At 46.2% G+C, this 18,158-nt stretch overlaps 1 protein-coding gene across 1 annotated transcript in view; it reads right to left on the bottom strand.

Annotated features, from left to right (window-relative positions):
- Positions 1-4,567: 4,567 nt before the first annotated feature.
- Positions 4,568-18,158, bottom strand: part of NUDT3 (nudix hydrolase 3) — a 105,422-nt gene continuing 91,831 nt past the window's right edge. Inside the window, exons 3-5 of the mRNA XM_077754746.1 lie at positions 12,679-12,723; positions 8,074-8,158; positions 4,568-5,280 (exon numbers count right to left, since the gene is read on the bottom strand). Of these exons, the coding sequence (XP_077610872.1) occupies positions 5,102-5,280; positions 8,074-8,158; positions 12,679-12,723 (309 nt within the window). The 3' untranslated portion in view covers positions 4,568-5,101. The remainder of the gene's footprint in view (positions 5,281-8,073; positions 8,159-12,678; positions 12,724-18,158) is intronic.

Genomic DNA, 18,158 nt, shown 5'->3' with positions numbered 1-18,158 from the left:
GACATGGGGCTTATGGAGACAGCGATGAACCTGCAAAAGGGCAATGCTGCTGTTTTTGTATCTTTAAAGCCTATCTCCAGCATTTCAGATGCCTTTTTTGGTGTTCTTGGGGCCCCGTTCAGGGTTAAGAACCGAGAACGTAAACCAAAGGAAACCCAGAGTTAATTATTAAACAACTGATTGCTGGAGGAACAGAAGGAACAGAAGCAATGTGAGTCCACCTTTCGGATATTAATCTTACTTTTTTGGCCAGAGGCACTTTCTTCTCGCGCAGAATCCCTTGTGCGGTGAATTCGGAGGGAATGCGGACTCCCTCTGCGCTCCCCTCCGAGTGGGACAATGGCCTTGTTCAAGACGGCTAGCAGCTCACCGAATCATCACTGTAAACAAAGCATTCGGGGAGAGGCTGCCTCTTTTGCTTCGAAAGCTTCCTGTGCGGACTCACAAAATCACGTGACTGCTGGCCCAGCTCAAGGAGTGTGTCCGAATCAACACCACGCGACATTCTTTCCTTCTCTTACTTATTAATGTTTAAGGGGACTAGGAGGGCAAACCACTCGATCAATCTGAAGGCAAGAGGTATCGTCTTCTCAGATGTTCTGATTAGGCTTCTCACGTCCCTGAAGGGTTATCAGCTGATGCGAAAATGTGGTCAAAACGTGAAACTGCCCTTTTAGAGGCAGGAGGAGGAGGAAGCTGGCTTCCAAAGAAGAGTCTGCCTAAAACCTCTCGGTTCCCAGGGCCTGTGGTGACCTGCCGTCACCTATAATATACAGGCAGCAGTATCTTTTATGGATCGCGGCCAACGCTTCCCAATTTACTACCTGAAAATCTCAAATGTCTCACCAGCTTAGGTGACATCTAAAGTGACATGGAAAACACAGCCCTTCTGGGATGGTGAGGTCTCTGTTGCAAGGCTCACCCTGGCAGACAGAGGCTGACCCTGGGGGCTTCCCCGCCCACTCCACGGGAGACGGGTGCCTGGATGGATCAAGGCTGAGGTCACCAACATGGACAGCTGCACAGCCTGGAAGACTCCCACAGCCTTGGGGAGGCAGGTTCCATCCCAGCAGGGCTCCGAAGAAATGCCTGTCACCTCGACTGGGCAGTATGACCTGCATAGCTCCAGGCCTGACCTCTTTTTGAGTTTCGAGAACGAGCACAAGGGCGGCTGCATTATGTAATCACCATTAAATAATCTCCTCTCCCCAGAGCGGCTTGCGTTAACACATCTATTTGTTGTAAAGACATAGATTATTTTCTGAAATGCAGACGGGACCAGGACAAGGCTCAATGATCAATTATAGCTAATCCTCACGTCTCTTAAAGCAGAAATAAAGCCCACTGCAAAGGCTTCTCCAGGGGCTTCTTCTAACTTTAAATTTTCTTTTGACTGGGTTGGACGTCGAGAACACTTCGGAAAGACTAAAAATCACGCAGTGGGGGCAAAAACCGTGCTGTGGTTACTAAATCCTCTTTGTGAACCAAAAAAACAAAAACAGAAAACAAAAGAACGTGGCTCAGGCTAAGTCTTAAAAACAGATCAGCTGGGGAGCCCAACAAAGGTATGAATGCAGCACTAGATGGAAATAACAAGCCCGTAATGACATGTACGACGTGTGAAACGCACAGCCGGGTCCGGCAGAAGATCGGGTACTCCCCTGGTTAACAAGGTTCAGGGAGGCCTCCAATGAGCACTGGCTGTAGAAATGAGAAAGGGGAAGGAGGAGGAAGGAGGAGGGAGGAGGAAGGAAGAAGAGCCCTGTGTGCAACTTTTTTTTTTTCTTTTAAGCAAGTCTAAGAGACTGGCTCCTAACATCAAAACTGACAATATCTGTCACAATGGAACCTGACTGTGCAGCAACACACTTACAAAACTGCTGCAAAATGCTCCCGGAGGGCAGCGCCCCATTCTGCTCCCCAGAGGCCTAGAGAACTGAGGCCTCGGGTGCCTACCTGCCAGCACCCCACGGAGGCCGGAAATCATGCAGCGAAGCGGCCTCCCAGCCCTTCCGCAGCCCCAGAGGGGGTGAGCCTCCCACACTCTGTGATCCCTCCAAGTGGCCCCGACAGCCCTCTCTGCTCAGGACAGATGCGGCCACAGACGCTTGTGAAAACACTGTCAACCCATTAACTTTTCCATTCTATGTTTGCAGGGGGAAAGCCGAGACTCCTGTTTCATGGGCTACACAGAAGGCTACAAAAAAATCAAATACAGCTGACTCCTGGTAGCCTTTCCCTCTCTCTTACACACACACACACACACACACACACACACACACACACACACACAGAGACCTGGTCCAAAAGGATGGCATGACCTCACAGATGTGGCCCCAAGGGCTGCAAGTTCATAAGCTAAAAACAAAGGTTTATTTAAAAACATGCAATGCTATCCTTCTCTGTCCTGAGCATGGCAGGCTGTGATGGCTGCCCCAGTAATAACCAGAATCTAGGACATGCAAATTCGCTGTGAGGAAGAGACTTTAGGCCTGCCCTGTACACAAGATCTTGTTTCTGTCGAGCCTGAGTCAGCGACTACTTGCAGAATTCATGGCAAAACAGTGTCAAAGAAAGATTCTAAAAGTAGGATTTGTGTGCTTCCTTTTGCTTCTCCTTGATTTCTCTGGGGAGGTACCAAGGCTCCTGCACCCCTGGGTCTAAGCGGTAGATCACAAAAGGGCTATGACCACACACCAGTGAAGACAGCCGTGTTGTTAATGGTGCCAGGGAGGGGGAAAGACTAGTCCCTGCTCATCAGAATCCCAGTGCAACTGAAAATAGCACCAGTTTCAACAATTCTGGTTGGACAAAGACTCTTTTTGTGAGTTAAGAAAGCATCAGCACAATTTCCTCAGTTAACTGCATTAATAGGATCCATTCATGTCACCGAAAGATGCTTCTTGGCACAGTTCACTTTCCTGACCCAACGACGCCAACAGCAATCCAGAGCGGGCCCAGTAGGGTAATGTGTTGTGACACCAGCCCAGTGAAAACATCCTTAGATGACTGAAAACTGCACAAATCACTACGCGCTGCAGTTCCCTTTTCCGGAGTACTGTTTTCCTGCGAAGTACTTTCAATCCATAATCTAAAGGCAGAATTTAGTTGGAAGAATGTGTTTTTGGATTCCACTCAGTGCTTTAGTTGACTTTTAATTCACTTCCTCCTTTATTTCTTTGGACAGAAACTTAGAATGCTGTCCATCAGGCAACAAGCAGCAGTCCGTTCGGTGCTGGGTAGGACACGTGAACAGCGAGTTGGTATTCAGACTCCAATCCCCTGCTGTTTCTATCCACGGGGACCCTGCCCCAGGGCCATTCCTTTCCCAGGGGCAGGACAGTATCCTAAGGAAACTGTGGGCACTACTTGTCAGATTGGTAAGAAAAGACGGGGAGAAAAGATGCAAACTGAGAACAGACAGCAAAGTTTCAAGTTCACAGAAAGATGTCCCCCAAAATGACACAGGCCTACCAGGTATATCCATCTCTTTCGGTGGGAGGGAAGAGCAAAACTTTTCAATGTCTGAGAATTTATTAGCATTTTCAAATAAAGAGAACTACGATTTTAATTTCACATCTTGGCTACGTTTTGACAAAGGAGATGCCACTACGAGTACAGCAACGACTCCTGTCCAGGGACTGATCAGCGTCCCCACTCCCAGGCCCAGCCCTCGATCTCAAGATCCTTATCTGCTCACATCCCAGTGAAACAGCACAACCAGCAAACGAAGCCAGCATGAACCCTGAATCAAAGACCAACACGACAGCTGCGCGGAGACAACGCGTGATGTGGCTGTTCTAGAAAATGACGGAGCATTCTCCCACACAACTTTGCAGCAGAAGATGGCCCTTCTGCACCCCAGTGGGAGACAGATTTGATATTTCTGTGCATGCTTCGTGGTGTGGTTCCCAGTGCTGTAACGTTACAAAGATAAGCCAACGCCTAAATTTTCCTCCTGCGTACTTTTCAGGAACTTAACGTGGTTACCCAGGACGGGGACGGGACTATACACTGGCGCCTGCCAAGGACAGCCGGATGCTTCAGCACAAGGACAGTATCCGGGTCAGCATGGTGTAAGGCATGTATGCGCAAGGAGAGAGGCCACTGCCGGCAAGAAGTAGCATTATGGAGAACGTTCCAACCGGCAGGATAGAAACAAGGCTCGATGCTCCAGTTTTTTAGAAAGTAATCCCAAAAATCCAGTTCAAATCCCTATTGTCAACATGTAGGGAGGAATTCAATTTCTATCATTGTTTCTCCAGGTCTGAGCTAAGCCCATTTGCTCCCGGCTCGGTAATAAAAAAGAAAATAGGTTTCTTCCTGTTTCTTTCTTGGCATGGAAACACAGCTTTGAGAAGAGAAGGCCATGAGTCCCAGGAGTGCTACGGAGGTAGCACAACTCTCCGTACCCTACAAAACTACAGTCAGTGACTGGGGAAGGGGGAACTTACCTAGCCACTAGCATCAAAAACAAAAAGGAAAATTAACTCTGAGGCGCTCCGTTCCAGAAGCACCCCGAATTTAAAAAAAACAAGACCAAACCGTGAAAAATTAAACAGTTAAATTCCTCTTCTAAAAGTCATTTATTTACATATTATATGCCCAGTATATAATGTGTAGATAAATGTATCCTGCGGCGGAAGTGACCAACCTACTGGACTGAACAGCACAGTACAGGACAAATTCTTGAAAGGTGGCATCTCATATTGGTATCCTTTTAATAAAAAAAAAAAATTAAAAATCAAAGAAAACTGTCTGGCCAGGGCTGGGATGAGACGAACAGGAACACTTCACAATCCGAGGCAGAGGGAAGGCTGTCTTGTCTCCTTAGAAGATCGTAGGGGTGTGAAAAGGGAGGGACCGATCATGCACCAAAGTACTTACAAATTACATACCCCACCCCCCCCTCCATAAAAAGAGAAGAAAAAGCCCATCACTTAACACCAAACAGCAACATCATCAATAAACCCTTTCTCTGCCGCCCATCATGCCTTATTCGAAGAGGAGGCCTGTGAGGAGAGGTGAAAAGAGCAAGGGAGGGAAGATCTGCACTCCAGTCTAGTTTCCAATTTCCATTCCTCTCACACGAAGCCTTCAGTCATCTGATGCCCGGCATCGAGCTCTGAGCAGAAACCGAGTACGTGGTGGCCACGACCGGGGTGCCGTTGTTGGCCGAGTAGCCTTGCCTCAACGTTTCAAAATATGATGCCTGCACCGGTTTGTGATACTGCAGCACTTTTATGGCCTCTTCTATTTTAAACCATTCCCTCTTCCTTCCTGGGGAGGCAGAGAGAGAGAGAGAAATCAGTACAAAAGGGAAGCAACGGAAGGTTTCTGATCTTCTAACTCTGGAGAAAATGCAGATGAAAACACGAAAACAACAGTTAGCGACACTTTAAGACGGGACATGACAAAGCTGGTTTTCCTTCCTCTCTTTTCTTACAAGAACAATGCAAGCCTGCTTCCTACGCCTCAAACCCTGCAGACGTCAACTGCAGGAGAGACCATGTGCAACGCGGACATGTGCAGAGGGACATGTGCAGAGCTGATGGTAATGGTGCGAAACGGGAGCTGCTGCTCGTGGTTTCCTCCGCATTCCTGGGCCTCTGGGCCTCGCTCGGCCTGCATGTACCCGCTGAAGCCCAGCCGGTGCCCCCCGTCTCCTGCAAAACTCAACATGAGCATCAGCTTCCAGAATTATTAGGATGGCTGCCTTGTAATCAGATATTCATTTAAAATTTTTGTTTAAGAGTTAGGTATCAACATATTACAAAATATTTTTAAAAAATAACACCATCACTATTAACGTTTCGGTGTGTTTTCTCCCCCTCCTCCCCATTTAAGTTTTAAAACCCTTTAGTTTTTCTCTTACAGTAAAAGATGACTGCTTAAAATTGGGAAAATGGAAGAAAGTACAAAGCATATGGAAATTACCCGTAACATTATAAACCAGAAATGACAACTGTGAACACCTTAGTGCCTTTGCTTCTCCTTCATCACACTGGAAAACGGCACTGCACTGGACAATGTAACGGATCATGCTGTAAGAGGCTCTGAATCCCGAGATGCTCTGGTAAGAGTGTGTGGCTGGAAACACGGATGCAGGAGCGAAGGGGCCAGGCTCCCATCACATACATCCCTGGCTCAAATGAACGCTCAGTCTGGGGCATGTTACCGCACTAGATACTGAGCTGTGCCCCCTTTCCTCATCTGTAGGGACACTGCACCCATCTCACTTGTGAGGATTAACATGTAAGCAATTTGAACAAGACCTGGCACGCAGTACACGCTGTAAGAGTTTGCTTATGATGAGTGTTGTTATTACTTCCTTTCTTACTTCATGCTGTTTCTCTTAGCGCTCTTCTAAGCTACGAAGAACATGACATTGAATGGCTGCGCTACATCGTGACATCCAGCACGGACGTGCTGCCATTCATGTAACCACACCCCCATCACTGGACATCAACTGTCTGCAATTTTAGTTATTATAAATCATGGTACAATTAGGAAAAAAAAAACCTTTATCTGTTTCTTTTTTCTTTTAACCTCCCAGGGGAAGATGTCTAGAACTGAGATGGTAAGAATAAAACATCTGGACTCTGAAGGCCTCATGATCTATAAGGCCAAACTGCTTTCCAGAAAGACCAGCCAGAGCCCCAGTCCCACCTGTGTGCCCTGGGATGCCGTTCTCACCCCACCCGTCAGCACTGCTAACCTTGTCTTTCATCACTGCCAATTCTGTAGGTGAAAGCCAGTACTTCGTTTTTGTTTTCATTTCAAATTCCTTATGTAATGTGGCTCTGATTTGTGTGTGTATGTCTGTACCCTGCTTTCCTCACTCACCAACACCAATTCACAAGCACCGTCCCGTGGTATGTTAGCTTTCACAAGTACATGTTTAACAGCTGTGTGACATTCCATCAGCCGAGTGTACGTACCCTAGCTCACTTATCCTTCACGGGGGTGTCCGTTTAAAACTCAATTTCCACTTGAAAAAGGTTCATCGGAAGGAAGGCTTGTAGGTCTGCCCTCCGTATTTTAGCGTATTTCATGATTTCAGTTCTCCAAAGTAGTACAAGGTGAAAGGCTTGTTGGATATTAATAGAGCAATGGTACCTTGAAAATTCCTATCACAAGTGTGTGACTCCCGCCTGACAGAGTGCTCTGAGGACAGGGCCACGCCACACTCCTCTCGGTCTCCTTTTTAAGCCCTAGCACTGACTGTCAAGGAGTCTATTTTTAATAACTTTTTTGAAAAATTTATTTACTTAAGCATGCTGCATCCTTACCAGATACAAAGCCGCTAAAAGCTGAAGGGCCATGAGATGCCCGGATCAGCAGTGTGGGGGGCATGGTGGCAAAGCACATACACACAACAAAGGGAGAAGTTTCAGCAAGTGAGTTTTATCCATTAGCCAATTATAACAGAAGGCTTTAAATTAATGTTATACTTTTCTAGAACATACTTTTCTTCAGCGGCAAAAGATTAAACCATGAGCCATTAGATCACCTATGTTTTTAGTTCACAAGATATACATCCAATAGGGATTTGAGAGATCAGAGAAAACGGCTCCTTAGGGGAAAGGCAGGTGCACCCAGAGGGTAACCGGAGTAGAGCTGGAAACTACTCCTGCCGTCCCGCATCTACAAAAGGACTCTGCAGGGAGCGGCTCACCCCCCCCAGCCAACAGCTGTTCCAACCACGCGAATAACAGCATCGCACGGAACAACCAGGGGCTCGCTCTCAGCGGGCGCTCCGTGGCCAGCCGTGGCCCTAGCACTGCGAAGGAAGGCCGGTACCTGCTGAGGGGGGTCCGGTTTGACTTCAGCAACAGTTTTTTCTTATTTTTACATGCTATGTTTCTACCCGCTGACCGTGTGCCCAACGTCAGCTTCCTTCTAAATGTTTCAAAGTACTAACTTTCACGAGTTCAAAACGCACATGCTTGTTCCATCAAACACAGCCTTCTATTACTCCTTTTATGAGGCTCGCATCTGGTTCTGGGTGACGACCCGTGGGCCTGGGCCTGTTGCGGGGAGCGCTGTGGAGGCTATCTGGGGACAACTTACCAATGTTAACGGAATCTTCCCAGTCTTCCAGCACTTCTGTGACAATGAGCACATAGACATATGTTCTGTGCTTCCTCTCCTGGTTCTGAAGGGCAAAGAGAGAAGGACAGAGGGAGAGCTTCCCCTTAGAGAGCGGAGATTACTTAGGTGAAACACACTCTTAGCCACATGTCCTGAGAGCTCACATACAAGGATTCCTTTCACTTTCAATCGTCCTACAATCAATCCTACAGGGAATAGGGCCAGAGGGCCTATTTAGAACAGGCCACACTCGCACTTAAGGTTGTGCTCTTTGGCTGGGCTTGTAAAGCCCAGGCTTTAATCTCTTTTTTCTTTCCCCTTCCCCTCAGTACCACTTCACGAGAATGCTGCGAGAAGGGAGTTTGTGATCTCTCAAGCAAAAGGCACCAAGTAAACTGAACTCGCGAAAACACGAGGAGAAGAGGCTGTGGGTGGCGGGGTCCTGGCGGCGCAGGCAAGCTCAGGACGGCGCGCGTCTCCCCCGCTACTACCCTTGCTCGTCTTTATTCCCGATTTCTCACTTGCTTCCACCTCCCTCCAAACCTCTACCCCTGCCTATTTCCTTGTTCCTCCCGTCTCTGCTGTAGCGACTCGACCTTCTTTCTCCTGTCTTCTCTACACGTATCTGCCCTCCTGACACCCTATGACGCAGTGCTTCGCGACTACTGCTTTTTGTGACCTGAAGTCTCTGGCAATGCTGCGCCAAGCAAGCCCATCGGCGCCATCTCCCCCACAGTGCTCACTTCCTGCCTACCCCTTTGGTGATTCTCACAGTATTTCAAACGTTTTCATTATTATTATTATTATTATATTTCCTATGGTGATCTGTGATCAATAATTTTTCATGTTACTACTGGAATTGCTTTGGGGCACCACAAATGACACTCCTAGAAGCCAGTGAACTTAATTGACAAATGTGTGTGCTCCGACTGCTCCACTGACCGGCCTTCCGGTCTCTCCCTGTCATTCTCCCTCTCTTTGGGTCTTCCTTTTCCTGAGACACAACAAAATTAAGATTAGGCCAATCAGTTACCCTACAGTGGCCTCTAAATGTTCAAGGGAGAGAAAGAATTGCATGTCTCTTACTCTCACTTTAAATCAAAAGCTAGCAGTGATCACGCTCACTGAGGAGGGCATGTTGAAAGCCAACAAAAGGCTGAAAGCTAAGCCACTTGAGCCAAACAGTTAGCCAAGTCATGGACGCAAAGGAAAAGCTCTTGAAGGAAATTAAAAGCGTTACTCCAGTGAACAGACATGACAAGAAAGCCACACAGCCTTATTGCTGATATAAAGAAAGTGTGACTGGTCTGGCCAGAAGATCAAGCCAGCCACAGCATTCCCTTAAGTCAAAGCCCAGTCCAGGCCCTAACTCTCAATTCTATGAAGGCTGAGCGGTGCGGAAGCTGCAGAAGAAAGTCTTGGTTGATGAAGTTTAAGGAAAGAAGCCGTCTCCATCCCACAACAGTGCAAGGACAAGCAGCAAGTGCCGATGTAGAAGCTGCAGCACGTTATCCAGAAGATTCCAGCTAAAATAAGTCATGAAGGCAACTACACTAAACAACAGATTTTCAACCTTCTATTGGAGAAAGATGCCATCTAGTTCTTTATAGAGAGGTCAATGCCTGGCTTTGAAGCTTTAAAGGACACACTGACTCTGGTTACAGGCAGCTGGTGATTCAAAGTTGAAGCTGGTGCCCAATGACCACACCAAAAATCCTAGGGCCCTTCAAAGTTCTGCTAAATCTACTCTGCCTGTGTTGTATAAATGGAACAAAGACTGAATGACAGTATATCTGTTTCCAACACGGTTTCCTGAATATCTTAAGCCCACTGTTGAGACCTCCTGCTCAGAAAAAAAGCGGTTCCTTCCAAAATATTACTGCATTTATTGCCAGTGCACCTGGTCACCCAAGACCTCTGAGGGAAAAGGACACCGAGAGTAATGTTTTCACGCCTGCTAACACAACATCCATCCCGCAGCTTATGGGTCAAAGAGTGATTTCAACTTTCAAGTCTTACTATTTAAGAAATATATTTCATAAGGCCAGAGCTGCCATAGATAGTGATTCCTCTTAGGGATCTGGGCAAAGTAAACTGGAAACCTTCGGAAAGAATTCACCATTCTAGATGCCACTAAGGACAGTGGCAATTCATGGAAAAAGATCAAAATATCAGCATGAACAGGTGTTTGGAAGAAGGTGACTCTAGCCCCCATGGAGGACTTTAAGGGATTCAAGACTTCAGTGGAGGAAGACACTGAAGATATGGTGGACACGGCAAGAGAACTAGAACCCGAAAGGAGCCTGAAGATGGGACTTCTTGCTGCAAGCTTGCTGCAAGCTCATGGTCAAACTTTTCTTTTAAGTTTGTTGATTTGCTTATTTATAATATCTTCTTTTATTTATTTAAAATTTTTATTATTTATTTTTCTATCTATTTATTTATTTTTGAGAGAGAGACAGAGTGAGAGCAGGAGAGGGGCAGAGAGGGGAAGACACAGAATCCAAAGCAGGCTCCAGGCTCTGAGCTGTCAGCAGAGAGCCTGATGTGGGGCTCAAACTCACAAATTGTGAGATTACAACCTAAGTCGAACTCAGATGCTTAACTGACTGAGCCACTCAGGCGCCCCATTTATTTATTTATTTTGAGAAAGAGAGCACAAGTGGGTACAGGGCAGAGAGAGAGAGAGAATCCCAAGCAGGCTCCACACCACCAGTGCAGAGCCCGATGTGGGGTTCAAACTCATGAACTGTGAGATTGTGACCTGAGCCGAAGTCAGACACTTAACTGACTGAGCCACCCAGGTGCCCAGCTCATATCAAACTTGAACAGATGAGGGGTTGCTTCTCATGGATGAGCAAAGAAAGTGATTTCCTGAGGTGCTGGTGAAGATGCTATGCAGACTGTTGAAATGATAACAGAAGATTCAGAATATTCCATACAAGTAGTTGCTAAGGCAGTGGCAGGGTCTGGGAGGACTGACTCCAATTCTGAAAGCGGTTCTCCTCTGGGTAAAACACTAACCAAGAGCACTGCATGCTACAGAGATATTGTTCACAAAAGGAAGAGCCAACCGATGAAGCAAGCTTATTTTGAGGCACTGCCACAGCTGTCCCAACTCTCAGCAGCCATGACCCTGGATCAGTCAGCAGCCATCAACATCGAGGCAAGACCCCCTACTAGCAGAAAGATTATAGCTTGATGAAAGCTCAAGGTGGTCAGCATTTTTTAGCAATAAAAGATTTTTTTAAAGTTTATTTGAGAAAGAGCACATGTGTGTGTGTGAGTGGGAGAGAGGTAGAGAGAGAGAATCCAAAGCAGGCTTTGGGCTGTCAGTACAAAGCCCGATGCGGGGCTTGAACTCACAAACCGTGAGATCATGACCTGAGCCGAAACTAAGAGCCAGACGTTTAACCCACTGAGCTACCCAGGTGCCCCAGCAATAAAGTATTTTAAATTAATATAGATACATTCATATAGACATTGTAAGTGTATATATACACTTCATAGACTACAGTGCTGTGTGAATATAACCTTCCTATGCACTGACAAAAACCAAAGAAACATCTGACCTGCCTTCTCGCAGTACTTGCTTTGCTGCAGTGGTGTGGAATGGAACGTGCAGGGCCTCTGAGGTGTGCCTGCACTTACAAATAATTCCATTTGTCTGGAGGTTGAGATCCTAATTCCCAACAGGAGGTGATCAGGTGAGGAGGGCTGACCCTCATGGATGGGGCTGGGCCCCTGATAAGAGAGACCCCAGTGAGTAACGTTCCCTCTTTCGCCATGTGAGAACATGGACAGAAACAGCTACAGGTATATGCTGCTCTTCAAAAGTCCTAGGCACGCCACTTCGCTTTTACGGAAGACCTACATCAGCACCTGTCTTTGCTCACTGAAAGAAATCCGAAGAGGATTTTTTTGGGGAAAAAAAAAAAAGGTGAAAAGCAAAACCACTAGCACTCACGCTACAGCGGGCCACTGAAGCAGCAGCGCACGTCTGGAACGTGGAGAGCGGCACCCCAAACTCCTTCCCTGGGAGCTACGCTCGGCACTTCCTCATCAAGCCACCGAGGCTTTGCACTGAGGCTATGAGCATCCGTGCTTTACCTGGACTCATTTTGTGCACCCGTTAACAAGATGTGTCCTGAGGTATGAGAAAAGCCTGAGAGAGGTTATGTTTTGGTTCTGGTAATGCTTAAAAAAAAAAAAAAAAGTTTGCATGTAAATTAATTGCTTATTCACTTCCTATCGTTTCAACTTACAAATGGTTTCATACGAATACCCTGCTTTCAGAGAGCCGGAGAACCTGTAACTATGAACCAGGAAGTGGTTCTCACCAGACACTGAAGCTGCTGGTGCCTTGATCTTGCGACTTCCTAGCCTCCAGAACTGTGGGGAATCAATTTCTATTGTTTGTAAGCCACTCAGTTTTGTTAGAGTAGCCCAACGGAGTAGGTCAAAGATATGTATGTATGTATACATATGTATATATGCATGTAGATACATGTATATGCATGTGTGTGTATATAATACATGGTTACTAACGTGATAGCAACTGCATAAAGATTTTAACAGACTTACCTCAAAAATTCCAACTAATCTTCCCAATGTCCCTTTTACTCCAGCCTGAAAAGTGAAAAGGAAAAAGTAACGCATTAGTACCATTCACATTGCTGGTCTCATTCTGAATCGAAAACCAAGAGGACACGCCTTAGGTGATCTCCAGGTCTATGGGGGTCACCAGTATTTCCCGTGTGTCACCGCTAAGAGCATGGTGTGGGAGGGAGGATTTCTCGAATCTCCTCCCCGTCTCTCCCCTGTCAGGCTGGCCAGATGTAGCAGATAATCAAGGCCATGAAGGCACACAGAAGATATTTTGAGAAATTAATTAGTTGATTCATTCATTCACTTAATAAGCTGAGTGCCTAATTTGAGCCAGATAGCCGTGTACGTGTCAGAGGTACAGTGATGACTAGGCTAGAACACAAGACCCATGACAGCAAGGTCCTTATCGTACCCGTTCCTGGCTGTTTTGATACCGTGTGCCCCAAACAGAGCTCAGCACCTTGTACAAACTCTGTAAAGCGCAAACCAACAAATACACAAACGTGGTGATTTTGCTAGTGACAGGTTTTGACAGAGATGTGCAGGACAACGCGATGAACAGAAAAGGGACAGGGAGGGGGCAACTTCACACAGCGGTTGGTTAGGCCTTTGTGCGTACACTCTGTATCTTCCATCAGCCCTCTGGTGTTTTTTTTTTTTTTTTTTTTTTAAAGATTTATGTCTTTCTGATGCATTATAGTTAATTTTTTTGGTCTATTCCAATTACTTAATTTTCTTTTCAACTGTATCTAAACTAGAGTTGTCCCATCCCCAGTCATTTGATACTATTCACTTCTGCCTGTCTTTACATATGCTTCCATTATGTATGCCTTTGTTTTCATGATTTTTTTGGTTCTTTTAAAACAGAAGTTATTCCTTCATTTAATTTTGAATACCCTGAACATACTTAGGTTCCTTGTCAGGCCATGCTATAAAATTCACTTCACCTCAAGTAAATTTAGATTCCAAGTGGTAAAGGAAGGGCTCGCTTGTGAGGCAGCCTTCACCAAGCTCTCCAAAGCCTGTTCTTAAAGTGACAGTTTAAGGGCTCCTGCTGCGAGGTGACACAGGGAATATGGCGGCCAGAGCCACGCACTCAGGGAGTGGTTTGGCTCCACCTTTTATCGTGCACTGTGTCTGTGTCCTCTCCCTACGTGGGCCCACATCTTTCTAAAAGTCTCAGCTCCTGGTATCCTGTCCGGGATCCTTTCCGCTGGAAACCTGGGCTCCTCCTACTGCAAGGGGTGTGACCAGCAAGCAAGGCCACTACAGCTTTCCAATGACAGTCAGCAGTTCTGTTTCTGATCTATGGACGTGCTATCCAACCTGCTTTAGAGCCAGGCTTAGCTTTTGCTTTTTATGTGTTTTATCTGTCCCTGCCCAGGGCAGGAGTGGGGAGAGATAGTAAGGGCCTCCTCCAAGGCCTGGGGAGTGCTGTAACTTGTTCTCCATCACCACTGCCATGTTATGTGTACAATAAACTAAAAATTAGGTGCTCATTAAGTCTGTACAGAATGAACCAAATTTTAAAATATGTACTCTAAAAGCTCTTTAGACATGTTTAATAATAATAAAAACAATAGAAGCCAATTTAAAGGCCCAGAGCCCTAGGTAGGCTATACTTTGAAATTAATTTTTGCTAATTATGTGCTAAAGAATCTTTTCCATTCTCTTGCTAACAGGCCTGTTTCATTTCCTATCCATATATATATGGATATAATATATATATATTAGTTTTTAAAAGTAATCTCCACACCCAATGTAGGGCTCAAACTCACAACTCCAAGATGAAGATCAAGAGTTTGCATGCTCCATCGACCAAGTCAGCCAAGTGCTACTGAACTGTCTACTTAAAAAAAATTTTTTAATGTTTTTATTTCTGAGAGAGAGAAAAGCATGGGCAGGGGAGGGTCAGAGAGAGAGAGAAATACAGAACCTGAAGTAAGCTCCAGGCTCTGAGCTAGCTGTCAGCACAGAGCCCAACGTGGGGCTCGAACCCACGAACCGTGAGATCATGACCTGAGCTGAAGTCGGACGCTCAACTGACTGAGCCACCAGGCGCCCCAGACTGTCTACAGTTTTAGGGATAACTGTATTCCACGGCCAGCTGGGGCTAGTGAGAGTGTACAGCATGAATGAACCAAGGCAGCTGCCTGAACAAGCGGGACAAGGGGACAGGCCAGTGTGGGCTAGAAAGCCAATTCTGGACCCTGACCCCAGGACGACCGAAGGCTCAGATCAATTCGGCTGTGCTCCTGCCACAGGTCCCCACTGACAGGGACTAAGGGCAGGGCTGTCTGTCAGGCTGGGGGCGGGGAGGGAGGGAGGTGAGGAGATCCACAAGGTTCGCAGAGGCCATCATGCACCTTTCTCTTCCACAAAGCAGAGAAAGCGTTCTCTTTAGCAATTCTAACTGTTCAATTTTTTTGTTTTTTAAGTAGGCGTTATGCTTGCCACTGTGGGGCTTGGACCCTGAGAGCAGGACCTGAGCTGAGAGCAAGAGCCGGATGTTTAACTGAACCACCCAAGCGCACCTAATTTTTCTTAAAGAAACGAAAAGTTTAGAAAATTATCTTCAATTTTTAAGGGCATGACTAATTTAATATTATGGTAACTCAAAATAATTTATTTAATAAAACTTTTGTGTAATAATAGTATTTTTTGCATTCAACACCAGCATATATCTATGATTTACTGTGCTGTAGGCAGTTGGAAAAGGCATAAAAGCAGTTTTCTTTATAAAGCAGATGCATTCTTTTTTTTAATGTTTATTTTGAGAGACACAGAGAGCATGTGTGTATGCATGCACGAGCAGGAGGGAGCAGAGAGAGAGAGAGAGAGAGAGAGAGAGAGAGAGAGAGAATCCCAAGCAGGCCCCACAGTGTCAGCAGAGCCTGATGTGAAGCTCGACCTCGCGAACCATGAGATCATGACGTGAGCCGGGATTAAGAGTTGGATGCTTGGGGCGCCTGGATGGTTCAGTCGGTTAAACGTCTGACTTCGGTTCAGGTCATGATCTCACGGTCTGTGGGTTCAAGCCCCGCACTGGGCTCTGTGCTAACAGCTCAGAGCCTAGAGCCTGTTTCACATCTGTGTCTCCCTCTCTCTCTGCCCCTCCCCCACTCCCTCTCTCTCAAAATAAAATAAAGACATTAAAAAAAAAAAAGAGTTGGATGCTTAACCAACTGAGCTACCCAGGTGTCCCCAAACAGATGCATTTTATAAAGGCTAGTGTACATTAAATAAGGCTGCCATCTGTACAATGAAATTTCAATGACACTTCTCTTCATTTCTAATTAACTGTCAAGTTGTAGAAATTAACAATAGCTTTGTTTCAGTGTTTCCAGTTTTATTTTTAATAACTGGCAGTTTTGTTAAAAAAATTTTTTTTAACATTTATTCATTTCTGAGATACAGGGAGTGAGGGAAGGCCAGAGAGAGGGGGACAGACTCTGAAGCAGGCTCCAGCCTCCAAGCTGTCAGCACAGAGCCCGACGCGGGGCTGGAACTCATGGACTGCGAGATCATGACCTGAGCTGAAGTCAGATGCTTAACCAACTGAGCCCCTCAGGTGCCCCTACTTTGGAGAATTTTTTTTTTTAATGTTTTATTTACTTTTGAGAGAGAGAGAGAGCACGAGTGAGGGAGGGGCAGAAAGAGAGAGGGAGACACAGAATCTTGAAGCAGGCTCCAGGAGCCTGATGTGGGGCTCAAACTTGGGAACAAGATCATGACCTAGGCTGAAGTCAGACGCTTAACTGACTGAGCCACCTAGGTGTCCCTAGAGAATTCTATCTAAAGTGATCCTGCCAATGATTCTACGGGAAAAGCAAAGAAATATTCTTATGTTTACCAGCTTCTAAATTGGGACTTAACAGTTTCCTTAAGAGAAGGCACCTCTCTAGTAAGCAAGAGGATTTCAGTTCTTCAAAGTCACAGTGCTGAGCAAGAGAAAGATTCCCCAGAGGCAAAGGTCCTCCAAGACAGAGTTCACTGTAACTATTTTACGTTTTCACGATCCTCCACAGTCCAACTGACTCTGAGCCAGCACCCTCTCAACTGATGCCACAAGCAACAGGAGAGAGTTATTTTTATTTCTCACATGATTCCTGCCCGAGGATTGGGGTAGGTGTCAGGGTCACATGAGACAGATAGTTGGCTCAGACATTTGGGGACAGATCTGCTTCAGGGCATATGTAGGTCTGGTCTAGCCAGGGTGCTGGCATGGACCTGTTCTTCTCAAAAAGCATATAAAAGCAGTTACAATTTCAATCTATAGGTCAAAAGCCCCTAATCTGGAGGCAGGGTCTTTAAGAGCCTATTTTAGCTAGTAGTAAGAATTCCAAATAAAGTACCCATTGCCCTTCACTACTCAACCAACCATATGCAGGCAAGTGCTTCCTTCAACTTCAAAGTATAAAACATCAATTCTAGCACTTTAGGACTAGATAGCAAAAAGAATTTGAGCAACGGTCTTTTTTTTTTTTTCAATTAAAAAAAAATGTTTACTGGAGTGCTTGGGCAGCTCTGTTGGTTGAGTGTCCGACTACTGGTTTCGGCCCAGGTTGTGATCTCATGGTTCCGAGTTCGAGCTCCACCCTGGGCTCTGTCTGCACTGATGGCGCAGAGTCTGCTTGGGATTCTCTCTTTCCCTCTCTCTGCCTTTCTCCCTCTCTTTCTCTCTCAAAATAAGTAAATTAATTAAAAAAATTAAAACGCTCTTAAAAATGTTAATTTATGAGAGAGAGAGAGAGAGAGAGAGAGAGAGAGAGAAAGGAGACAGAGAATCCAAAGTGGGCTCTGTGCTGACAGCCCGATGTGGGTCTTGAATCCTTGAACTGTGAGACTGTGACCTGAGCCGAAGTTGGACACTTAGCTGGCTGATCCACCCAGGCGCCCCAACTGCCTACTTTTTAAAAAGGAAAAAAACACCCCCAAAACTCATGATAAAAAAAGAAAGAAAAAGAACCCCCCCCCACAAATGTCTTTTTTTTCCCTGTGGGGTGCTTTACTGGGATTGGAAGGCCCAGCCAGAGAGACTCCAGGGATCCCACCTTTCCTCACAGTGAGCTCTCTGAGTGTGTACACGGCACTCAAGCCGAGGCACTAACACACGTGGGCCTTTGAGAATGGCCCTCAAACGGCCTGGCTCTGCTGTTCAGTTTGGGTGGGTACAAAGGAGATGGTCACCTTCTGAAAGCCATTTTTCACTCCGAGGCGGACGTTCTGGCAGACACTGATGGAGGTCTAGCCCACAGACCTTCCTCTCGCTGTGCTGCCAGGAAGGGCCAGATTCCGTTCAGATGAGCGCTCTGGTTCTGCTCCCCTCTGCAGCGACGGGTTCAGGTGTGCCGTGACCCAGTTCTGGGTCTACGGCTTCTGAGAGGATGTCTCTTGGGGGCTTATGGGAAAGATTTCCCACCATGATAAAAAGAGCTGCACAAAAAGAAACCCTA

The sequence above is a fragment of the Crocuta crocuta genome, unplaced genomic scaffold (assembly GCF_008692635.1).
Source record: "Crocuta crocuta isolate KB4526 unplaced genomic scaffold, BGI_CrCroc_1.0 scaffold132, whole genome shotgun sequence".
Classification (NCBI taxonomy): domain Eukaryota; kingdom Metazoa; phylum Chordata; class Mammalia; order Carnivora; family Hyaenidae; genus Crocuta; species Crocuta crocuta.
The sequence above is the reverse complement of the archived record's forward strand: the minus strand, read 5'-3'. Positions and strand labels throughout refer to the sequence as shown.